General features: G+C 39.3%; 1 protein-coding gene across 2 annotated transcripts in view; it reads left to right on the plus strand.

Annotated features, from left to right (window-relative positions):
- The first annotated feature begins 1,640 nt into the window (after window positions 1–1,640).
- The window catches only part of LOC122810283 (CKLF-like MARVEL transmembrane domain-containing protein 3), a 440,804-nt gene continuing 415,565 nt past the window's right edge, over window positions 1,641–26,879 (plus strand). For both annotated transcript variants that reach the window (XM_044081828.1, XM_044081829.1), the window contains exon 1: window positions 1,641–1,911. In XM_044081828.1, coding sequence (XP_043937763.1) covers window positions 1,795–1,911 — 117 coding nt within the window. In that variant the 5' untranslated portion in view covers window positions 1,641–1,794. The remainder of the gene's footprint in view (window positions 1,912–26,879) is intronic.

A 26,879-nucleotide genomic window follows, 5' to 3' on the forward strand; every position in this document is an offset into this window, starting at 1 on the left:
GAGGGAATTTATTATTATTTTCCTTTTCAAAACTCTAAAACTAAAAACGTACAGTATGTTTCTGCGGGGGGAAACAGAGAGTGCAGCACATGAAAATTGTACTCTAGTTCTTTTGATATTTTTTGCTGGTTGCTTGAGAGTGCTGGTTACTTCTGTGCCAGTTAACTGAGAGTTTACAGTACTATTGTAACATTTGATTTTTAGATGTGTAATTTTTCCCTTAAGCAAACTATTTATAGTTATACTTAGGTATTGTATTTGGCAGTTTAAATATATAGCCTCTGAAAGTCATAACATTTTTCAGAAATGCTTAGAAAATATGTATTCTATTGAGAACATCAGATATGCTTGTTCATATATTCCTCAAAGCAAACTAGAGTTCATAATCTTTACTTTGCCATAAAACAGCTGTATCAGTGCTATTTTGGACAAGCATACATATAGTAAGCTTTGCCATGCTTCTCAAACACTTAGCACAAGAAATGTGGACAAAGGCAAACATAAGGGGAAACAAAGGCCTAAAATGGGGACAGATTTTAAATATTGCTCTTAAAACTTAGTTGATAGAATAACCGAAATAATAGAAAAGCCGAAAGACAACGTCAACAACAACAACAACAACTGGGTTGCTACAGCCACAGTGGTGCAGCGGTAGCGTTGTTGCCTCACAGCAAGAGGTTCTCCCGTTCAAATCTCGGCTGGAGTGCCCTCTGTGTGGAGTCTGCATTTCCTCCCGGTTGGGCGTCGAGATGGCACCTCGGCACCCGTAAATAATCTACTACCGATCATTAGCTGACCGGGGTTCCGCTGTTGTGGCCACTAATCAGGAAAAGCCAAAATAAGAACAATTGGGTTGCAAATGCTGAGTCAGCGTCATGCGGGTTGTGTTATTGCATAATTAAATATTTTACTAACTCTTTTGGTTCAGGGTGCAGATACAGAGACCATCGTGGGACCTCAAAATAAATTAATAAATGAAAAAAAATATAGTATAGGTTAGGAAATGTGGACTGCAATCCATTTGCTTCTTCTAATAAAGCAAGTGACTACAAGCTGTCACAGTGAATGGCAATGTGTTCAAGTTTTAGCTTAATTGAGCTAACTGCAACTAAACATCTGGTCATGTAGAAAACAACTTAATAGTTCATAGCGCTCAACTGTCCAGATTTTTGCCTAATATTTTTGGTATATTTCTTAAAAAAAATTGTGGTTTTCTAGCAAACCATTAGCAAATCATTAAAGTTTCAAGTCAGAATATAATGGCTAACATTTGAGTTTCAAGATTTATCCCCTTCAGAAAATTCAGGCTAATTCCGAACCTGTTATTCTATCAACTTTCTAAGCTTGCAAGATAAATACTTAAAAATTGTCCCCATATTTGCCCCCCCCCCCCCCATTATTTATGTTATTTGTACATATTTCTTGCTCTAAAAGGTCGGTAAGTACGATAGTGATAATTGACAGATGCAAATGAAGACGTTGCCGCCACTTAGTCCATCAAATTTAATTTGAATCGGTTTTAACAAAAAAATCCTAAAAGTGACACAGTATCTGACCGAAAATTAGTGTCAAACTGCATCCTAGAAGCTGTTCGAGTTCCGCAATAGTGTCATGATTTCCGTTTTCCCTCCCCCCAAAACTACAAACGTAACCATAAGGTACTCTCTCCCCCTGAATCTGACAGTACTCGGGGACAGTGGTGAGTTATTGTTTGAGCTGTCCTCTCCTGTGGGTCGCGCGCGGGTTACACCCTGATATCTCTGCCCTTCTGACCTCACCTCATTAACCAAAGGCATGGACGAGGAGGCAGAATCGCCCCCAGCCTCGGCAGACAAGCCGGCTGTAAGCGTGTTATTACCCACTAAAGCTTTTCTTTGCTCCCGAAAAGGACAACTCCTCACTGCAGAAGTGGTATGATAAGTTGTTTGTTTTGTTTGCATTTTCTTAAGCTTTGGGGGCTTCCGTTAGTGTATTATTGGTAATAGCTCATCAATAGTACACGAAAGGAGCTACTACAGATAATTGTCTGCTACATAGTTGTGATGAGTTTGATAAATTAAATCTAAGTGTGTAGAAACTTCTTATAAAAACGAAACGATTTGCACTTATGGTTTTGCCATGCGTTTTTTTTTACCATCTTCTAACGTAAGAATATAACAATGCCAAACTGGAACCGCCAGCACTAAGTCTGTAATTTGAGCTGTGTTTCGGTTGATCTACTTTTTTGTTTCTTTTGAGGAACGCCGCACACCACGGAGGCAGTGTTAATATTATCTTGTGTTTTCACTAGAATTGCTGTGCTGATTTGTTTGGGTTTGTTTTTGATTGGAACATGCGCTGTCAATGCAGTCTTTAAGAAATTATCCTTATGCAAGTTTTCATGGTTTAGGGCTGTGGACCTGTGGTCTGTTTTACTAGTTGCGGCAGGAACTGAGTTTACAGTATTGTATCTCAGTCAGTTCCTAAAACTGGCCTTCTGTTGTGACTATACCGTAGGTATGCAATCCGATATAATTTTGGCAACTTCCACATCCACTTGGACCTAAGGCTCTACAATCCTATTGAAACTGCACTCAGAATACTAATAAATCGGTCAATGCTCTCGAGTCGTAGAGTATAATAGGTAAAATTAAAATGTTTTTGTTTTGTTTTTACATTGCAGCTCTGATTGATGAATTACAACAGCAACATCTAGACTTTTGTCATAGGATATTATCAAATCTCTGTATGTAGAGTGTTTTGCTTTGTCTTGTGGCTAACGTTGCATGTCATGGTCATGGCCCTGAAGCTGAAACTTATGATGGGCCTGTGATTTATGTATGTTTGTGCATATACTGACATTGCCAACACACCCACACACACACACACACACACACCGTACTCCTGCCAGCACACCCTATTCAGACTTCTTTTACCAATCCAGATCAGTAACTTTTTAACTACGGTCAGTCAGCAGCAGGTGACAGTTACCTTCATCCATGGACTACCTCCATTCCATGTACTTATACCATACATTTCAACCTCTTAGCACTAGAAGTCTGGACAAAGCCAAAAGTATTGGGACTAAGCCCAAAAAACAGGGACAAAATTTAAATATTGCTCTTATAAACTTAGAATGTTGCTAGACTAAATTTTTTGTTACCAAGCATTTTCAGAAGGAAATGAAGTCTGAAATTCAAATGCCGCAAAAATGCCGCAAAAATCTGGACATTTTGTGAAAATCTGGACAGTTGAGAGGTATGTGTACACCTTGTGTGCCTGTGATTAAGAAAAAATAATAGCCAAGAGTTCTGTTTTTAATTTTGTTTCACATTAAAAAAATACAGTCTGACCCTGACAAGACAGGCCAATAATCATTTGCTTTCACACACATCCCATATCCAGCCCCGATGCCCAACACACACATATACAACCACTTAGTCCTGAAACAAATACTTTATGTAAGAGATGTAATTACACTATGAAATTAAAGGCAAGACTTTCATATTAGGACAAATCGAATACCAAACAGGTTGTCAGCACACACACATCACTTCCCACACTAAATAAGGACATGACACATAAACCCACATGTACGGAGGTACTCACTACTTACTAAAAGATCAGAGGCCTCCCAAACGGAAATTACTTATACACACAACAATGTAAACAACAACCACAATACACAATACAACACACAACAGTGTCACAGCAAATAAGCCCATAAGGTGTAACACCTCTAAACCTAACATAATGGTCATAGGAGACTCCATAGTAAGACACACAGATGTTCCCCTCACCAGGCTGAACAAGGAGTGGGTTACGTTTAGCTGCCTGTCAGGTGCCAGTATGCATCAAGTCACTCATGCACTCAAGTCACTCAACCACAAGTACTAATATGACTCCATCATAATCCATGTGGGGGTGAATGACTCAAGATATATCTCTCTGGACTATATGAAGAGAGACATGACTGAGCTCTCAGATTATGTGTCACAGGCAGGTATTAGCCTAGCCCTAAGCAGCATTTGACCTTCAAGGATGATGCCAAAATACAAACAAAAAATGGTTGACGTTTAACAATTGTCTTAACTTCTGGTGTCAATCCAAGGGGATCCAATATCTGTCAGCCTGGGAAGACATGGTCGACAGGCCATGCTGCTTTGTCAGAGATGGTCTGCACGTATCTTGTCTAGGCTTTTGGATACTAGCAAAGGGATTAGCCACACCTGTTGTGCCATTTTTAGGCAGTGTCAAAGTAACCAACCCCCCAACATAACAAAATCCTCTCTAGATAAATTCAAGGTATTGCTGCTTAATATTAGGAGTCTAAACAAGAAATTGCACTCTCTGAAAGCACTCCTCACATTGATAGATGCTGATGTTTGTGCAGTCATTGATACATGGTTTAAAGCCATGGAAAGCTCCCCGGCTGTGCAGGGCTATAAGGCCTTCCATACATTCAGACCACAGACTGAACATGAAAGAACCAAAGGAGAAGGTGTACTCATCTTTATTAAGGATAAGTACATCTCAAGACTGGTTAAACAGTACGACTCTCTCAAGCTACTCCATGTCCAGTTAACTGTAGGCAAAACCCCCTACCACATCATAGCTAGCTAGCTCTAGGTCCCCCACTATGAACCAGGAAAAGCTTACTGAATACTTGGTCTTACTGAAGTCACTTGCCATACAGCCGAACACATTACTCATGGGTGATTTTAATTATCCTCCCATTGAATGGGAAACATACATGACCACAAACATGCTGGCTTAGAGGTTCTTGGACTTTGTCAATGCAAATGGTCTGGAGCAGCTAGTCAGTACTCCCACAAGGGTGTCAAATATCCAGGACATAGTACTTACTAACATGGGAGAACATTGCACCCTCCCCCGTGTGATGTCCTTCCTGGAAAGATTGGACCATAAATCAGTCTTGTTCACTGTTATTATAAAACCAGATACCTCATCAAACTCAAAAACACTTAAGAATTTTTCCAAGATAGATTATTTCCTACTAAGTGATGGTATAGAATGTTTCAAAGCCCCCTCGAACACAGCTAACATGGACTTCTATGCAGAGGTGTATACCAATGCCCTGTATAACCACTTAAGCAATGATATAGAATTGCCTGTACCTGACCTGATTAAAACCATGTCTTGCCAAAACAACAAGCCACCCTGGTGGAGCCCTACTTTAAATGGATTATACAACAAGAGACCATGTCTTGCCAAAACAACAAGCCACCGTGGTGGAGCCCTACTTTAAATGGATTATACAACAAGAGACCATGTCTTGCCAAAACAACAAGCCACCCTGGTGGAGCCCTACTTTAAATGGATTATACAACAAGAGAAAGAAACTAATGTCCAATAATAAGAGGGAACTGGCTCAGTGGATGAAGAAATCCCTCTCTAGCTTAAACAAACAAATTAGAGATCTTGTCAAGTCTTCCAAAACTAATTATGAAGCAAAAATAGCTTCCATAGGCAAAGGCACTCTTTAACTGTATCCAGAATCTAAAAGGGAATACCCAGCTATGCGGCAAACTGGTTGTGGATGGCCATACTTAACTGGAGGTTCATAGGTGTGTACTAGGCTAATGGCCCTGGAGCCTATACAAGTCTAGCCCATAGAAGTGCTCTGGCATCATGCCACCCGACATTAGTTCCCATTGCCTCTAGCAAGTAGAGCCACTAGAGTGATCCCCGGGGTAAAGTTTCTCTTACCCATCCACTCATCAAGATTTCTCTTGAAGAGGGCCAGTGAGGTGCTCTGCTTGACATGTATGGGAAATCTATTCCAGAGTATGGGCAGTCTCTGGGTTATAAACAAACTTCAAAAAATGATATTAAATCCAAACGAATGAAAAAACAAGAATCACGGCCGGACTGCAGAGCAACGTACTAAAAAACTTTAATTTAAACGCTTACAAATAAAAGTTAAGTTTTTCGTCCTGTTTGCATACAGGACTTCTTCAGAAAAATGACACAGTTAAAAAATTTCAAAGTGTAGTATTTATACACTGTTTATAAAAAGTGCGCGAAATTCTTAATTGACGCTTATCTTCTTAAAGACATATATAAACATATATATGTTGACAAAAAGACAAACAGAAAAAGAGACCGGACAGCTTCAATTTATACTAACAACTTTAAAGATCGCTTTATATGTATTAAAAATATGTATATACATGTGTATATGATTGTATACACATATACATATTATTATTATATTATTTTATATCTCATATCTCAATAGGGGAATTTGTATGAAATATATATATTTATAAATATTTATCTCACATGACCAACATTCAAATGCCCAATGATTTGATATTTCCGATATTATGAAAATGTTGAATATACGGAAAATTAATTAAATGAATATTTAATAAATATTTGAATAAATATGTGCAAATATGCATGTATAGATCTGTATATGTTTATACATATTAGAACATGTAATGTATCTATTGAATTTTTATTAAATTTTTTTACATGTATAAAGGGGCTCAAACATATGTCATACGATGCCCGACTGATGAAACTCCAGCTCTATTCAGTCACATACTGTCTGCTCAGAGGTGATCTGTGCCTGACATACAAGGCCATGTCCAACCCGGAATTAATGGACATGCTCCACCTCAAAAAATCCAAATCCACCAGAGCCACGAGAGCAAGAGACTTAAACCTCAACACGGATATAAATAGGACGTGCTGGAGGGACAGATTCATCACACAGAGACTCCCTACACTATGGAATAGAATCCCAGTCCATGTGAGGCAGAGCCCCTCACTGACTCTGTTCAAGAGAAATCTTGACGAGTGGATGGGAGATCGTAGGTTTACCCCGGGAATCATCTCTGTGTCACTGCTGGACAGAGGCACAGCAAACTAATGGGTATAGTATTCTCATCCTAAGGGGTGGTGAAAGCCACACACACTCTGGCTAGGCTTATAAATGCCCTAGGGCAGATAGCCTAGTATGAACCTATGAACCTATGAACAGTGGAATGCCTCATTTCTTAAGTATTTGTTTGGATGTTAACAGTTTTACATCCTTGGCCCGATGGATAAGGTAATAGAAGCACATATGCAGATTGTTTAAAATATAGACAATTACAACCATCTATCCAGTCATATTAAGGTTGCATTTTTTGCATATATATGTAATATATACACACACATGTAATGTGTATGTTAATTCATCTTCTACTCCATCCCCTCATTACACTTATACATTTTTATCCTCCCATATTCTATCACACTGTACCACCCTTTCAAAGTCTTACAGACTTTCCCTACGTAAAGCTACCATTAGTAAACTAAAATTGTAAACCTTTTGTCACACCAAACTTAGGGAAAATACACTACAATAAAACTACAAACCATTCTCAAGATATTAACTCTGCCACATATTTAAACAAGTCCATGCATATTGTGAACAGCACAATGAAATATATTAGTTAAAACAACTGTTACTTCTCAGAAACCACCACAGCAGATAAAGGAAAATAACTCCCAGGTCATCTCACCCATAATGTCACCCACAAGATGCAGGCATCAAATTATTCTAAAAAAACCTCAACATAACCCAAGTCTCAATTGAAACTATAACAACTGTTTATCACCCAAACTACAAAAAAATAAAAAATTAAATCATACGCGATAAACATCAGTACAACATCTGCAGAACTTCATGGTGGCATGTGTAGTTAATATCTGCTGTACCTACATCAAGGAGATTATTGCAAATCAGGGCTACTTTATTGATAAATTAAACTCAGTTTACAAAAAAAAAACAAAAAAAAACAAATGGCCTGTGCTATTCCTGTCCCTAGTAGTAATAGTATTAGCTGAAAACACACAACTATAACCAGTCCCACCATTAATGCTTCCTTTCATCTAGCAATGCAAAGCAAAATCAATCTAAGTAACTCAACCTTAACAATTGCACTTCTCACCCTGACGAGCATAAATAACAAGTGAGTAATCTTAAAAACCTAGGTATTGCAAACCAGCCCTTGTATTCTAGCAGTAACTGAATTGTGGCTAAAGAACACCTCTCACCACTGTGCTTCCTATTACTTGATACAGAGCTGCAACCGTTATTACAGCAAAAGATCAGGTGGTAATGAAATCTTATTCACGGTAAGAAAAAAAACATATTCATTCAGGCTTCAATATTCAATAACAGTAATCCCTGCTCTGGCACAGATCTTAACTGGGTATTTCTACAACTTGGCTTCAGTAATGCACTTAAGATATACAGTGTTGTACTGTGTATCCACCTTCCAGCAACCCATGCGATATTCAACCACTGTTTCAGTGTCTGGCTCAAAAAATGCCCTCAACAAGAAAGTGGTACTAATAGGAGGCCAAAACTTAAACAAAGGCTTAGGAACACACACACACACACACACACACACACACACACACACACACACACCTTAGCGACAAATTGGCTACACACAAGCTAAAACAGATACTCAAACATACCACAAGAACATGTCCTAAAACAAATGCATCTTCATTACTGAATGTTGTTTTAACCAGTTTCCTGAGTGATACAAACAAATAACAGTACAGTTCAACAACTGCAGTAGCCATAATTCAGTAATTACCACATGGCATGTAGATGCTAATGCTAAAAACAGAATACAGGCTATCAATATTAGCACTCAAGTCAGTACAAGGTACAAATACCCTGCAGGTTGTTGGAAGAGCATGTTGAGTCATCTCCATCACAAGCCCATTTGACTACCACCTTTACAAAAGGCAAACGGGCTGCCTCATACAGCAAGCTGTACCCCGTGTCTTAGCTGTTTGATTTTAAGTTCCTTAACTATAAGCATTTCCACCTTTTACCTCCAAATGTCATCATGAAGATACTGTTTACTAGTAATGTTATTCCTGGATGACACCATATCCTTAATCTGGCCACCTTTCAAAAAAAAAAGCCATAGCTGAACAAGCATTTGCAAATTTATAACCAGCCTCATGGAACAGTATCCCTCAAGAAATCAGACAGATCTGTGAATTTAAAATCAATTAAATATCAACTCTTAAACCATTTCAATAGTAAGTATAAATACAACGGCTATGGCCCTCATCACCATCACCACTGCTCCTCCCTTTCCCCATTTTTTACAAGGAGTTGGGATGCCATATTAACTTCTGCCACCTCTCTCAATTCAGTGCCGTTTTCCTACCTTCTTCTATCATGCAGTCTATTCCATCCCTTTGCTGAATCTCTTCTTGGCTTGTTTTTGATTCCTTCAAATCTATTTTACCAAGACATCTTCTGTTTTTTTTTTTTTTTTTTTTTTTGCATATATGACTGACATATAGCAGTCTTGTTGTCCTTGTCCTGTCTCAAATTGGGGTTGTTTTAGCCTTAGCTCTGTTGCCTTTTATTCCTTGGATTTTCCCACAATGTGCATCCTACTACCCACCTCAGGCTCTTTATCTCAAGCTTCCTCAGCTGGTTTGCTTCACTGCCCAGGTTTCTGCTCCATACAGAAGCACTAGGTACACCACTCTTTCTGCATACCTTACTTTTAAGCTTCTTTGTCATTCCTTTATCACACAATAACCTTGACACTTTATGCCTGTTGACTGAAGCACCTCTAATTCTTGCTTTCGGCTCATTATTCAGATTTCTGACACCTCCCCCACACACTTGAAGCTGTTAACTGGTTCCATTAATTTCTCTTGCTTCTCACTTTTCACCTTCTTTGTATTCCCCCCGCATATTGCCATAACTGCTGCTTTGTCAGTGCTCACTTTAATCCCATTTGCCTTCAGTTTCAGAATTACAAGTTCCCTTCATTTGCTGAAGTTCCAGCTCAAGAGTCTGCTTATAGTGACATACAGCAACTTTGCTGATCTGTTCTCTGTGAACAGTTTGCTGATACAGTCCATCACCATTATGCCATTATGAACTGGAGTGGGTTCAGAGATTAACTCTGATAGATACTCCCAATAACAGCACCTCTGTGGAACTGAATGACTTTTGTTGCCTGGCAATTACTGCAGAGGGTTAAGGCTATGAGTTCTTAAAAAGGTTTCTTCCTGTAGCCTAGGGTTTGATTCCCTTAGTCTTCATTTGCTTACTCTGTGACCTTGAGCAAGTCACTTAACCAGACAGTGCTTTGGATTAATATGGCTGTTGGGCTAAGCTCCTCAATGGTGTACTAGACCGCATGACTAGTAACTACTTATAAATGTGTTTTGCTATATTTAAATCCCTGTTTGTACTTGTGTCATTGGATTCTTGTACATAGCCTGTACTAATTCTATTAGTGTTTCTGAGACTTTGAGCCATCCCAACACTGCCCACATCATATGAGTTTGTCATATTCTTTCTCTGTGCTTAAGAATGCATAATTGTGACTCTCACTGTAAATATCCTGATTTGAATCTAAACTGTTCGTAGCTCATTTTCTAGTGCTGTCCATTTATCAGTTACCGTCTCCCAACATTTCATGCAGTGTGACCAGAGTTTGATACGTGTACTACCTGCAGTTGTGAATATTCCCTTTGTTCATAGGTTCATAGATAGGTAATAGGCTATCTGCCCAAGGGCCTAAGGAAGCCTAGCCAACAAGGTTCCATGGCTTATGCCACCCAAGAAATTTATTTTCCTGTGCCACTGTCAAGCAGAGCCACAGAAGTGATTCCCCGGGGTGTATTTCCTATTTCCCATCCACTCGCCAAGATTGTTCTTGAAGAGTGCTAATGAGGAATTTTACTTAACATAGATGGGTAGCTTGTTCCAGAGTATGGGAAGTCTCTGGGACAGGAATCTATCCCTCCAGCACGCTCTGTTTATTGTGGTGACAAGGTTTAGTTCTCTAGAGCATGTAGCTCGGAGGGATTGGGATTTCTTTAGGTGTAGCATGCCCAGTAGCTCTGGGTTTGACATATCTTTATATGTTAGGCAGAGATCACCTCAGAGTAGGCGATATGCTAAGGAGTAAAGCTGGAGTTTTTTGAGATGGTCAGTGTAGGGCATTTGTTTGAGGACAGTAATCCTCTTTGTGAGGTACTTCTGTGGCCTTTCCAGCTGCTGCAGATGTTTTGTGAGGTACATTCCAAAAGGGGCATTGTATTCTATAATGGGTCTAATGAGTGTCGAGCAGAGGGGAACAATGACCTCTATTTTCCTGGATGAGAACCCTTTTGTGATGAGAAGTCCTGACTACTGTGGCGATGTTATTATCAAAGGAGAGACTACTGTCCACCTGGGTCCCAAGGTCTCTTATCACACATTTGGTGTTAAATAGACTGCTGCCTATGTGGTAGTTCATGGGTACAGAGTTTTTACCAAAGGGGGTGACACTGCACTTTTTGGCATTGAGCTTGAGGCCATGGCTCTGACACCAGGCATCTGTCTCAGTGTTGTTGTACTGTGGCACTAGATAGCTTATTTCCCAAGTGTCAGAGATATGTCTGTCTATCCACACTGCAGTGACTGTTCTCAGGAGCCATTTTTCCCCTAACACACCGACATCTGAATCATAACTGCTGTGGCTTCATCTGAGCCTGATGCTTTCCCTGATTTCTTTTTCCTTACTCCACTTCCTATGTGTAGGTATAAAATAAATAATGTATTAATCCATGTATTAATCCAAGAGTGCCTACTAAAGCTGAAGTAGGTTATCCTGCCAAGCTTCCAGATCAGTACTCTGTTTTGAGGAGACGTAACACACTGAAGTTCTGTGTTTCTCAGAGATATTGTATTGTTTACTAATTTGATAAACACCTTCATCAGATCATAAACAGTGAACAGACCAAGCATGTTTACATACATTTTTTTTTTCAAGAGTGAGGATTGAGGAGCATTGGGGGACTGCCCAGATCAGTGAAGCTGGCCTGTCATCATATTATAGTCATAATTTGCATTTGATTGAATTGAAGGGAGGAGGTGTGCAAGATCATGCCTCTTTTCCCTATTAATCAATCTGTCCAATCTATGGCCAATGGTCACTCTATGTAAAAGAGGTGTGGTTCTGCTTAACCCCACCCTTCATATCCAGTCAAATCACACATGCAAATGATGGCTCCGATCAGATCAATGTAACTGCATGTAAACCACTACTTCCCTTCATTTCCCTCCCATAAGATTTCTTTTTAAGCCATCCATGCATATGCCAGATACTGGTAAATCCTAAATACTAACCACATATTTTCAACCTGGCATCAGATGTGTGTGCAATATGATTACTGCATCTTGTAAAAAGGGAAGGGGGGATCATGTGATAATGCTAGCACTGCCAGGCACACTCACATTTAAGAACATGCACATGGACTGACCTCTGTTCTCTATTAGGGTTCTTTTTTTCCTGATTTCAGACCCAATCCCACCCTGCCACACTCCCATGGATGGAGGGCTACCATTTTTAGCTGCACATACTTGTTCCAAGCACGCCTTCTGTCCATAATTCTTGTTCTTCAGTCTAGGTCCCTGGCATTGCAACCGTATACTGAATCATTGAGCTTGTAGCCCAGCCAGGAAATACTTCATATTGTTAGTGTGCTGTGCTGCTGCTTTCTTTAAACTCTGCTTAAGTTTCCAGTGTATGTCTTGTGCTTAAAAAGAAATAACTAAACACACAAGCAAGTAACCAAATAAATAAACTGCCTTTTTGCCTTTATGGATACCCTTGAATTACCTAAATATATGTGTAGTGTTATCACCTCACTTCATCCTTTTCTTAAAATTATTAAGTATAAATATTAATGTTTTGTAGTGACTGTTCCTGTGACCTGTAGTGCAGAGCATGTAATAGTTTACATGGGAGACAGTTTGGTTAGGTCCTGTAGCATATCCCTGTTGACTCTGAATAAATGATTGTCTGTTAGATGTTGGTGTGTGTCTGTCCTTATATCATGCTCATTGATGTTGGGGGCCTTGATGCACAGCACTGCCTCCAACAGGAACTACCAACACATACTGTTGAGCTACTGCCACTGTACAGTTGAGCTACTGCCACTGTACATAACTGGCTATCTGTGAATCACTCTGCTATCTTAACCTGTTGCCTTTTCACATTCCATGTTGCTCATTTGTATGGGGATTCTCATTTACATTTCATTATATACTCAATTACATGTAATGCATGTCACACCATTTCAACCATTACACTTTTGTATAAATTGTGTCTTTGGATTGCTCACACCTACTGCATGGCCATTACTCAAACTGTTCTGGGCTGCACATTGCACAACCACCGTTTTTGGCAGATATGGATAATCAAATGCAAGGATACAAGGACTGGGGCAGCAGATCTGTTGTTAGCAAGCCAGGCGCACAGTTCTCTGAAATAATTTAAAGATGGTTGTACTTCAGGACTTAACAGAATGCTTCACTGAAAGCTATTAGAGAAGATGAAGGGTATTAGAAATGGCATGTTGAAGTCCAAAAACAGTGTAGGTATCTCAAAGAGAAAACAGAAAGTCACCTAACTGTAGAGATGGAGAGTGTTGATTTAGATGGCAGGTGAATGCACCTCAAAACTGGGAGTTAAGTCACCCTGTGACACCCAAACCCTCCAGAATGAACTTTCCCTAGTAAAGTCTTGGTGTTCTAAAATGGTGTGAAACTAAATGCTTCAAAGTGTAATATCACAAACCTCACCCCGTCATACTGTACAGAAAACGCACTACACCACAAAATGAAAAATGTAGTTAGGGCCCTAAGAACTTTGGTTGATAACTCTCTCTCTTTTGACTGTTATAGAGCAATGGTTTTCAGGAAATTGTGTTACTTAGCACAGTTAAATGCCAAAGGGATATCATCAGTGTCTAACAAGGTAATCATTTCCGTATTCTCAGCATTGATCAGACCAATTATTGAGTACAACACCCCATTCAAGACATATCTCAGTAAACGTATCGGACAATTAGACCCCAAAGGTTCCTAACTTAAAAGGTCAGGACTAAAGCCGTGAGCTGTCAGGAGGGAAGGGAAGCTCTATATCCTTAGTCAGTTTCTTACAGACTTTGGAGGGGAGAGCTCCGTCTCACTCACCGCATCGTTAGAGACCCAGTTGTCCTGGAACTTCTGTATTTTCACAAGGCCAATATCTTCACCAGTACTAGAGCCAGGAACCAAAGTCTTCACCAGCAGATAAATAAAACACAGTGGAGAGACAGGTTTATAACCCAATGCCTCCCATACCTCTGGAATGAACCTCCTCTGCATGTTATGCAGTGTAGCGCACTGCCCTCCTTTAAAAATACCCTGATGCCTGGATGGCAACTGCAGATTTACTCTGGGATTGACTGGTATGATCCTCCTGGAGAAAGACGGCACAATGCACCTTCGTAATGCTTTCACAGAATATCCATAAAGCCGGAAGATATTGGGGTGGTGTTATGGTGCAGCTCGTCTGCCTCATAGAGCTTGGTTGGTTGCCTACTTTATTCTGTGCTGGGGTGTCTTTTTATTGGGTGTGTATGCCACACTGTGTACCCATAGGATTTTAAGTGCTCAGCTTTTCCAGTTGCACGCATGTCTATTTCTGAAACATAAAGTATTGGCCTTCAAAATAAGGAACACCAGTTCTCATAATGAATGATGTTTATACTCTCCAGTTTTGATTTAACTACACAGAGTTCACAGGTTCATAGGTAGGGACTAGGCTATTGGCCCTAGGCCCTGTGTAAGCCTAGCCAAAAAGGTATCCTGGCTTTTGCCACCCAAGAAAATTATTTTCCTGTGCCCCTGTCGAGCAGAGCCACAGAAGTGATCCCTGGGGCGAATTTCCTATTTCCCATCCAATCATCAAGATTTTTCTTAAAGAGTGCTAATGAGGAGCTTTGTTTAATATAGATAGGTACGTTTGTTCCAGAGTATGTGAAGTCTCTGGGACAGGAATCTATCCCTCCAGCATGTTTGTTTATTGTAGTGACAAGGTTTAGGTCCCTAGAGCGTGTAGCTCAGAGGGATTTCTTTAAGTGGAGCATGTCCAACAGCTCTGGGTTTGACATAGCTTTGCATGTTAGGCAGAGATCGCCTCTGAATAGGCGATATGCAACAGAGTAAAGATGGAGTTTTTTGAAACAGTCTGCATAGGGCATCTATTTGAGGCCAGTAATCCTCTTTGTGAGGTATTTCTGCAGCCTTTCCAGTTGTTGTAGATGTCTTGTGAGGTACATACCAAAAGCGGTGTTGTACTTTGTAATGTGTCTAATGAGTGACGAGTAGAGGGGAACAATGACCTCTTTTTTCCCGGATGAGAAACCTTTTGTGATGAGGTGTGCCATGTAGAAGGATTTCCTGACTACTGTGGCAATGTGATTATCAAAGGAGAGACTACTGTCCACCTATGTCCCAAGGTCTCTTATCACACTTAGGCGGCAGTCTACATAACACCCTATGTGGTAGTAAATGGGTACAGAGTTTTTACCAAAGGGGATGACAGTGCACTTTTTGGTATTGAGCTTGAGGCCATGGCTTTGACACCAGGCACCTGTCTCAGTGAGGCCCTTTTGCAGGATGTCTACATCGTTAGGAGTTTCGATTGTGACACCTAGTTTGCAGTCATCTGCGAACTTCGTTAGCCAAAGACCGTCTGTGTTACCTACAGGTAACAAACAGAAGAGGACCCAGGACTGAACCCTATGGTACTCCACTTGTCACTGGTCTAAAGTCAGATTTGCAGTCTGCTACTTTCACAGTGTGTGTTCGGTCAGTGAGCCAGTTGGCAGCCCATCTTGTGACATAGGGATTTATACCTAGTTTAGTGAGTTTATCTATATTTCCAGGGTGGGGGATGGTGTCGAAAGCCTTGGCGAGATCTAGATAGGCTATGTTAACCACCTTACCCTCGTCTACAGCTTTGGTGACTGATTCAAAGAAGTCTATCAGGTTTAGGAGACATGATCTGCCTTTTACAAGCCCGAACTAGTTGGGGTCCAGAGTTTGGAGATTACCAATGTCTTTGTTTATAAGTTCCATGATGATACGTTCCATGGCCTTACAGACCAGGCTCGTCAGGCCATGGTGGCTCCCCCTTTGTGGAGTGGGATAATCGTTGCTGTGCAACATTCAGTGGTCACAAAGCCTGAGGTGAGGCTATGATTGAATATGGTACTTAAGTGGGGTGACAGTTTGTTCTGTAGTTCGTGTAGAACGCAGCCTGGGATGTTATCAGGTCCCATGGATGCTGTGTTCTTAGCTTTGGAGAACGTAGTTTTTACCTGTGCAACCATGATTACAGGAACTTTGCATTCTTCCGCTATAGAGATGGCCCTTTAGGGGGTGAGAGGGGGGGTAAAGTTAGCACTGAACCTATATGCCAGGGTGTTGGCAATATCAGTTGGTTCTGTATATTTAGTGACATTGTGCTGTAACTCAGAGCAGATCTGAGTGTTGCCATTGAGATTCTTGACATAGCTATAGAATGCTTTGTGGTTGTCTTTAGAATTAGTGGCGATTTTTTTTTTCGTAACTAGCTTTGGAGGATTTTATGAGGGATCTCAGCTTCTTACTGAGGCTAACCAGGGAGTTCCTCCAATCATGGGATTTTACTTTTTTTTTGGAGCAGTTTCTTTCTTCTGTTGTAGAGTTTGTTTATGGCAGGGGACTACCAGATTGGCTTCCTTTTTTGGAGGATAGCATCTTGGTTCTTTTAGGGATAGCACGATCCATGCACTTGTGTAAGTGCTTATAAAGTGCATTTGTGTAGGATTCAGCAGTTGTACTGCTATTGTCTGTCTGTATGGGTGTCGTGAAGTTTGCCACTTCTGTCTTAAAAAGCATGAAGTTGGCTTTGGTGAAGTTTGTTACAGTGGTTTCCCTAATGGGGGTGGGGTGGGGTGGGATGTGGATGTCTATGGTGATTAGCTTGTGGTCGAATCTGACCAACGAGGAATTGACCACTGGTGTGGAACACTGGTCGCCCATGTTAGTAATGACCAGGTCTAGGGTATTGCTGCCCCTGGTGGGGGTGTGGATAAGATGGTCCAAGGCATTGGAATTTATGAATTCCAGAAAACGTTGAGCAAAACAGTTGGTAGATGAGTAGTTTTCCCAGTTAATGGTGGGGTAGTTGTAATCGCCCATTATTAGGGTGTTGGGTTGTACCCTAATATTTTCCAGTGTATCAAGAAATGAGGAGTGGGAATCCTGGGGCATGGTGGGGGATCTGTAGCAAGCTACAGTTTGGATTGCGGTCTTGCCCAGAGTAACATGCAGCTTCTTGAACCAACCTGTAAATAAATGTGTTTTCTTATATTGAGAATGTAGTGCTTTATTTTTTTTTTAATATATGCTAACCATGATTTTGTCTTAACAATATAGTTTTCTAGCAGACAGAGAAAGATGAGGTTACATTTTGCTTTGTAGGGTTGAAAGGGGGGACACCTCTCAGTAGTAGCTACTTGGAATTATAATTGTTACAGCTTAAATGAAAAATATACAAACATACATTTGGTTGTATCCAGTTATCATAGTGCATCATTATGTTTCATATCGTAGTTTAACATAGCAGCACATCAGTTATGTCAGCAAATGCAGTAGTTTCAAGACCATTTGCTCTTTATAAGCTTGTAGAGAACATTCTCAAATGTTTTTTTTTTAATATATGAGCAACTGAATAAAGAAACATCATAAGCAAATAAAGAAGCAGAAGTCTGAAAAAATAAATCTGGCAAATAAACATAGTGTAAGCATTCTTTCAAAGTATTAACATGTCCTTAATTAATAAATATTAACATTCAAATGGCAAGAAGAGCAAACTCCGGGAAATCATTTTCTCCATAAAAGTAATGGCCTTGCTTTTCCACTAAACTTGCAAATCTCCTTTACTTTACTTCTCAGTTATTCTGTCCCTTTTTCTTCCATCTGTCCTGCCTTCATTCATTTTTATAGAAAACCTGATGCTGTATAGCAGAACGTGTTAAGGTAAAAACTGCTAATGTGTCATAAATGAATGCTTGCCCTTGAGATGTTGTGATCACGATGAGTGTTCTGAGTGGATTTTCATGTTACCTGTATCTGCGTTTATCTGGTTTTATGTTGCATCTGGCAAACCCTCTGTATGCATTTCTCACCGGTATTTTCTTTTCCTTAAGTTCTTCTCTGAGAATACCATTTGCTGCTGCAGTTATATCGGCCTGCACTTGCCATTTTGTAGATCTGGTGGTCCAACCTGAACAAGATACCCTATTCTTGCAGTCATTCAAGTCTTCCTCACATGGGAGAGAATTCATTTTGCTATACCTTGGGAAGGTAGGTCCTAAGTAGCAACGTTGAGAATGTAACTTTTTTTTTGGGTGGGCTTTCGTTGAGCAACAACCAGCTATAGGGTTCCAGATTCCACATTAATGAATGATTTTGCAATCTAGTATTGTAGTAGCAGGATAAGTTAGGAAAAGTGGAATAAGGCAAACTGATAAGTAAAAATAAAACCTTATTTTTAAATTAAGTAGCTTAGTTTAAAAGAGAAGCCGTCTTGTATGACACAAAAATGTAGCACTTCACATCTAGCTTGTAAAGTGGTCTCTTAAGTACAGCAAGGAGGTGAGAATGTTTTAACTGGAATCTGTCAGCAAGCTTATGGTTGTTTGTTGATTGGCTGTATGCCAGTACATCCTGCACTTTCTGATCACTGACTTCTAAATACTTCCTTTATTTCCTGCTCTTTTGACTTTTATTGATTAGTGAATTACATTTGTTTTCCCTGGCAAAGGCTGTCTGAGGTGCACCCCCCCCCCCCTTTGTACTCCAGTTAACCAGCAAGTCTAGCTAATAAAATACAATTTAGGAGCACAGATTTACAGTATGCGCATTTTTATATTTGTTTCTGCTTATTTTCTGTGCTTTTCCTGCTGTTTGTCTGATGTACTGTAATGCAGCAGTTACAACAGTGAATATTTTTTCTCAAAGTATCTGCTGCAGGCCAGTTTTATTGCATCAAATACAAGTTAAAAAAAACGGTGCAGGAGTTTTAGTTAGGGAAAGAGATGCTTTCAAAATTTGTTTTATGTTGAGTATCAAACTGTATTAAAAGTGTTGGGAAAATGAACTTGATAAACTTGATACAATGTTTTTTCTTATTAAGAAGTAAATTGGTTTTCATGCATACATGTAGTTCACTGAAGAAATCTTCAGTGTATTTCACAGCAAAAGCTAAACTTTATGTATTTATTTGTTTGGACCAGCCAACTTACTAGGTTTAAAGAGCCTTTTCAGTGATGACTTGCCTCCAAGTCATACAGATAAGGATGACAATAACATGTTTATGTGTGTGTGTGTGTGTGTGTGTGGGTCCCCATCGGATTACCGATGATTCAAAACTTTGAACATCATATGGCTGAGACCATATGATTGAAGTTTTGAAACTTGGAACATTTTGAATGGAGATCACTGTACAGCGTGGAATGGGAAATTTACCATTTTCCTCACTATAGTGCGATTGTGGAATTGGTATATTTAATTAGCAGGGGGTGTGGGGGTGCAGGGAGGCTTGTCCCCCCCTGCAAAAATGTAAAAAAAAAAAAATGTTTGCTTTTATTTATTTATTTATTTATTTATTTTTTATTTAAGCTTTCAAACTTCGATCATATGGTCTCGGCCGTATGATTTTTGAAGTTTTGAAACTTTGGTAATCCAATAGGGAACCATATATATACTTAGGTGACTTGAAATGTCGTTAAATCCACTTACTGAACAGTCACATAACCGAAAGTGGGATTTAAGTAAAGTCAACAACTAAGGAATGTTGACTTTACTGAAAATACCTACACTTTCTACACTACACTATGTGCTACAAATGTTTTGCAGGGGGGGCAAGCCCCCCTGCACCCCCCACAATCCCTGCACTGTACACATTAACTCTAAGATCACACTACAGTGAGGGAAAGGGTAACTTTCCCTATCCCCACTATAGAGCGATCTTCATTCAAAATGATGAATTCAAGAGCAAATGCACACTAGCATTTGATTTGCTCTTGTGGATTTCTCATTTTAAAAGTCAATGTTATGACATTTTGGGGTAGTGCCTTTCACGCTTCCAAGGTAGCATAACTGATTTACGACATTTTGATGGCAAACATATATATATATATATATATATATATATATATATATGAAAAAAAAGTTGCTAAGCAAAGACAAGTCCCACCCGATATCCACAGAAATTTATTGTAGCAAAACACAGGAGATAGACTTCAACAGATCTGCAACTTACTTCCACATAGGGACCGAGGGACCGCAGATGACTAAGCTTCTTATCTCCTGTTTTTCGCTGTTCTAAATTCTGTGATATCAGGTGGACTTGTTTGTTGTGTTTTCAGCAGTCTTTTTCTGGTTTATTGTGTATTCCTGCTGGGTTTTATATATATATATATATATATATATATATATATATATATATATATATATATATATGTACAGTGTGCAGAGAGTGAAGAGTGTGTTAAAGAAATGGTAGAGACAAGAATATGGTGAATTTATGTAAGGTTTATACAAATATATATATATATATATATCCAGTATACACAGGGTATTACACAGGTTCATAGGTAAGTACTAGTGTAGCTGCCCTTGCGGGCCATTTTAAGCCCAGCCAGTTTCCCTTTTTGTGCTCAAATTAACCTATCCCACTTGGTTAGAGATTGGCCTTACTCATCCCATAGTCAATAATTATATATCACCCCTAATGAGAATAGCTGGGGGTCAGGCCATAGATAATTTGAGGGGACCCATGCATGAGATAAAACATTTAGGAAATGCCTTTGCCCGTTAGTAGTACAGTAGACAGTCCTAGGGTAAATTTTTTGTTTTCCATCCATAGATCCAAGTTGCGCTTGAATATGGACAAAGATGAACTTTATCTTATGTGGCTTGGGAGTGTGTTCCAGAGCAGTAGTACCTTGTGCAAGATATGCATGTCCCTCCAAACTGTTCTGTTGATGTTCCAGAAGAGGTTTGGATCCATAGACCAAGATTTCTGATGCCATTTGACTTGCTGATGGTCAGTAAATCCATCAGTATTGGGTCGGAGGATGCTTTGTATGCCAGACACAGTTCACCTTTTAGCAGTCTGTAGGATACAGAGTACAGTATAGTGACAGGGGTTTGAGTCAGTCAATGTAGGCCATGATGTTTATGGCTTATATCCTTTTGGTAAGGTATGTCTATGGACATTTCAGTTGTTGCAAGTGTCTGGACAGATACATATCAAAGGAGGCATTACATTCAATGATTGTCCTGATGAGGGCTGATTAAAGGAGGACAATGACGTCCGTAGAGCTGGACACAATCCCTTTGTTTATTAGCTGCGCAATATAGCCTTTCTTACAACAATGGACAATGTTGGTCAAAAGTTAGGTCACTGCCCACATAAGATCCCAAACCCAAAAAAACTGGTTCACTTCTTAGGGTTGTATGTCAGTGTGGTTGTTCCCTGGGGTAGATGACTTCCTAAAGGATACAGTAATGCTTTTTTTTTGGCATTTAGTTTCTGTCCATGATTTTGTCACTGGTTATTTACTTATTTGTTGATTTACACATTTATTTGGGACAAACCTTCCTGTACAATGGTTAAACCATTTGGATTTTCAATGACTGCTCCTAGCTTGCAGTCATCTGCAAATGTAGTCAGCCAGAACCATTTGGTACTGGTTTCTACTTCAGAAAAGTAGATGCCAAACAGGAAAGATCCCAGCACAGAGCCCTGGGGGACTCCATTGGTTTATGGTCTCTTCGTACATGTGTATTGTAGTGTACAAATAATCAAGGGCAGTCATTTCAAATAAAATCTTTTCATGCCTAAAAAGAGAAATATGTGAAATTGTATCTTGTCATACTGTGATTTCATTTCTACGAACTGTTTTGATTTGTAAATACCTTTGTCATAAAAGAGCTGTTGCCCCAGTAGTAAAATCCCATCAAGATGTTTGCACTTTTTTTTTTTTTTTTTTTTTTTTTTACAAATGCTTCATACAAGTTATACATTTTTACTTTATGCTTTGGGTTTGGTGTTCTTCAATCACAGTTATTTTGTTTCTATAATTATTAGGAACAAATCTGAAACACTGTTGCTTGTTGCATCTGCTGCCCTGTGGGCATATTCTTAATTCTTTGAGTATGTTTTAAATAGCCAATGTTCAGCCAAAAGTTAAACTGATCCACTTATTCCATTTTCCTTTTTACTCATGTCCAGACTTTTGCCTCATATTTTTGGTTTGTTCCTTATATATTTTTTTGTGTAAAACATTGAGGATTGAAGTTACTAAATAATGACAAACATTTGAGTTTCAGACTTCATATCCATCAGAAAATGCCTGCTAAACAAAACATGTTATTCTAACAAATTTTGAAGTTTATAAGAGCAAAATGTAAAATCTTTTCCTGATTTTAGACCTTTGTCCCCCCATCATTTTGGCTTTGTCCAGATTTTTTTCTGTTGGGAGATATACTCTGCTGTTGTGTACTTACGAAAAATAAAAGTTATATTTTATTTTGCAAGCATCTCTTTAGGGTCCTAATGTTCTTGAAGCAGCTGTAGGGAGTGAGTGCCAAGACCAGGCTCAGCAAGTGTAACCATTTGAAGGGCCCTAAAACATGGAGACTGAATGGCCGATTTAAATTAACTTACATATACTAAGTCTGAGATGGCTGTTTCTTGGGATATTCCTTTTTCTTCAAGATATGGCAATCTCAGAGTTAACATATATAAGTTTGGAGGTGTGGGAGCTTGCCTCCCCTGCAAAAAAGAAGTTTAAAGGAGAAGAGTGATGTTCGATATGTTGTCTCCTCTTGCATTTTCAGTCTTTTTTTGTTTTCAGAGTTTCGGCACTTGGCATTTGAGTGCTGACATCTCAGTAGGGGGTACATAGTAAGTTGTCTAGCACAGGTTACACTGAGGCAAGGTGCACTTGCACCCTGGAATCGGCTGACTAGCTTAAAATTTTTTTTTTTTAGCGTTCTTCTTTAAGAAGTCAGTCCAGTCGCGTGCTGACATCATCGCTCATCGCGCAGTGCATTTCAAGTTTGCGAGGGAACTAACACGGACGTTAAGCGGGAACTGAGACGGACTTCAGTGAAGATGGAGGCGGGACACAGATGGTTTCGGGTTCACAAGCGCGATGGATGGATACTTAGGAGCGTGAGGAAACTGAAATGGATGGAAGATGGGACATTTTCAGAGTGAGTAGTTGGATGGAATATGGGACAGTGTGCGCGTGTGTGTGTGTGTGTATGTGTGTAGTTTTGTTTTCACGGGCACATTTATCACTGTTTGGGCAGACCAGGTGCTTCATGTCTGGTTGAGTTTAGTGGTTTGGGGCTGTTTTTAGAACGGGTTGACATCAGGTTGATTGTATACAGATATTGGTAACTAATTGGGTTCTATAGGCAGGCCTTTGCATGCTACACTGGAAGATTTACCTTACCAAATATAATCCACACACATACTTTGAGTTTAGGATGGTAGGTAACAAGGCATAACTACAGAATATGCCTAACCAATTGAAATTTAGTAAGGTAGCAAATTCTTATAGCATTAATGTTAGTCATTTATTTATTTACTTATTTACTTATTCAGTTATCTATCAACATTTGTTTAGCCCTTTTCAGCAGGGAGCTCCAGAGATTCCACAAATATAACAGAAATACTATGGTAATTTATATATGTACAAAACTACAGTAAATAGAAACAAGCTATTGAATATTTATAAATAAACACAAAAATAATTGTTGAAGAATCATAGTGATAGATATGTCAAGAACTGTTGAGGTGGAGAGAGATTAAAACTGAAAGTTGAATTGATTAGATGGCAGTATTACATGTGGTTAGGTAGGTTTGTGAGTGTATAGTAGCGTAAGCACAGAGGAAGTAGTATATTTAGTTGTGATTACATGCTGTACTTACAAAAATAATGGTAGAGGAACAGATAGTATTATATTTGTGTTATTTCCTGCTACTGCTACAGATGAACTGAGAAGGAGCTAAGTGTCAAAGATAGAGAAGTAATTAAGGGTAGAAAAATGTGGAATACAAGAGACAGGTTAAGGAAAAGGTTTGTAAGGTCAGCTTCGAAGGTGAGGGAGTAATTAGTTAACCTCAGTCAGAGTGGGATTGAGTTCCATGTTTTATTGATGTAATTTGAGTATAGGTCATCTCCTACTGAGTTATTGGGCTTGTGAACATTACGAAGTTTGGCAAGTGAACATAATCGTCTTGACTGCTCATAATGTTGTTTGATTCCTGTCAGGTTAGACACTTTTGTGCATTGTGTAGTATTTAGTGGGACATGGTTATCTTACTGAAGGCGAGGTAATATGGCTTTTCAATCCAGTTTAGTTGTTTTAGGTTAATCCAGTGGTGTGACCTATAAGGCAGACCTCTTGCAAACCTAACACTTCATTGTAGGATTGTTCCAGTTTAGATGTATGTGTGGTCTATAGATTTGTCAAGATTGGAGAGAGAAAAAGGAGGGATCGTAAGCAAACAGTAGATGCTGTTTTTTTTTTTTAGTTGTCTGTGATGGACTGTTTTTGAGTATTCTGAATTTTTGGTGGGACTTTTTGATGGACTTATATTTATGCAGGTTAAATTTCAAACTGCAGTCTATAATGACCCAAATAGTTCTATGTCCAAGAACATTTTTATTTTCATGTTATTTAGGACTGTAACAGCCCTATTCAGGTTTTGTGTTCTGGGGAGGAATAGGAGTAGCTTTGTTGTTTTTTTTGGATTTAGTAGGAACTCACAGCTATTAACGAGGATTAAATGGAGGTAAAATATTCCGGTTATATGTTGAAGATGGTACAAGGTTTTGGCAGAACATATGAGGGCATGTGCATGGAGAAGGAAGTGTGATTGTGATCAGCTCATGCAGAGGGGGATTTTGTATCATCAGAAATGCACTAAGCAGCAACACTGAGTCCATCAACTATATTGCTTTGATCCTATGAGCACCCACTTCTACACAGCCTGATTAAATTTGTGGCTGGTCCCTAGTTTAGGCTTCTGTTGTAACCTGTGTTCTGAATGGCATCTCTGTATAGGGAAGACTTACTCCCCAGTATGGCATCTGAACCATCCAATAGTACAATTGAACTGAGTGCCTTGTGGGCTCAACTGAAGCACTTTCCAAACTTATTGAGGAGAGGTGGCAACATCTAGCAAATTCAGACTGTCACAACAATCCATGAATCACAGCTCTCCACAATACAAGAGGTGCTTCACCAGCAGTGTGAGGAGATATCAGAGCAGTGTGTACTGACATCAAAGCATTGCCAATATGTACAGGTCCTGCATTCCCAAGCAATGATGGAGTTGAAAGTGGAAGACCTAGAGACCTGTACCTGCTGCAATTATATGCAGTTTATTGGACTATCAGAAAACACAGAACAGGATCTGGTTCATTTCATCAAAGAATACTTGCCATATTGTTGAACAGATGCAGTCCCTTTGTAATGAAGTGGAGTCATGAGACTGTCTTCCAGTTCAAAGGAAATAACAAACCTAATACAATTCTTAGACTTCTCAGAGAGTTTTGAAAGAATCTCATGACTAAGGGTTATCTGATTTGTGTTGCTCTGGACTATAGCACTTAAATGTACCTGAAATGCAAAGAACTGTTACCCTTTTTATGCCATGGGCAACAAACTGGTTTTGAAGTGCAACTTAAGTATCCAGCCACCTTTTTAATAAAGACAAAACCCAAATTACTTTCCACCCCAGGGAAATATAACAATTTTTCACAAAGCAAAAGCTAAGCTCCAGTCACTCTTATGCTGGAGCAGTTATACAGGCATCTTCAGTCTTTTCTTTTTTAGCTGAGGAAGCATTGAACTCAAACTGATCTCTTGTGAAATCACCTGTACGAAAGAGAGACAAGGATAAGATGAGATGAGAATGAGGGTAATGCAGGACAGAACAGAGAATCAGTGAAATCAGTCGTCTTCATAATCCAGTTCCAAGTTCAAACAAATATGACCTGCTAATATAAAATATGAAGTAATCTAGGGTGACACAGTAGAATAGTTCTCTTTCTTTCATACAGAAATCTAGCTGGAGGAAATAGGTTCCATTAAGGGGCCATGAAAGTACATTCCAAAAGATACTAGTCTACAATCGACCTAGCTGACTTAGCTGTGACTTGGATGGATTGCATCAGCTGACGGCCCTATTTTATTGCATGAAGATCTCAACACAGGAACTAGATGGCATTACGATTCATGCTGGAATCATTTATAAAGTATCCAGAAGGGATAGGTAATTTATAGGTTTATTTTAAATGAACAATGATTTGTTTTTCTTTTTTTCTTTGTTTTCGTGTGTGTTATTTATTAAGAGTTGATTGACTTGCACATGAACAACCCTCCCAGATCACCCGTCCCAGGTAATGGTCTGTGCAAAACAAAGCTTATTCTCCTTTTTCTTTGTGCATTCAGCTGCATTATACGTTTAGTGGTTGTTATGTATCTTTTGAAAAGTGCTTATCTCTACTGGTACCTTGCCCTTCTTGTTTAGTTTGTAATAGGTCTGAACTTTCTAACCAGAGTATTCCCCCATCCAAGGTAGATCACAAATACGACCGTGGCTTTTCATCTGTCCTTGATTTTGCAGAATGTTCTGGTTTTCTATCAGATTTTTATACTGTTGATTTATGCTTCTTATTATTCAGGAACTGCATGCTGTCACAGTGCCCTGTTGCTCTGTTTAAGTAGCCATGGTTTAATGAACATCAGGTAAGCTTGTCAGAGATTGTAAGATGCAAGTAAGCTTTAGTAAGCATACTGTTAAAGAATTACCAGCATTGAAAGCCTTTTCGTTGTTGCCATGCAGAGAATATTTACATAACTAGATAATGTATAAGCCTTGGGTATTGAAATGCATATGACAGTATTTGTAATAAAAGGACAGGATTAC

The sequence above is a fragment of the Protopterus annectens genome, chromosome 8.part1 (genome assembly GCF_019279795.1).
Source record: "Protopterus annectens isolate FY-2018-M chromosome 8.part1, PAN1.0, whole genome shotgun sequence".
NCBI lineage: Eukaryota > Metazoa > Chordata > Ceratodontiformes > Protopteridae > Protopterus > Protopterus annectens.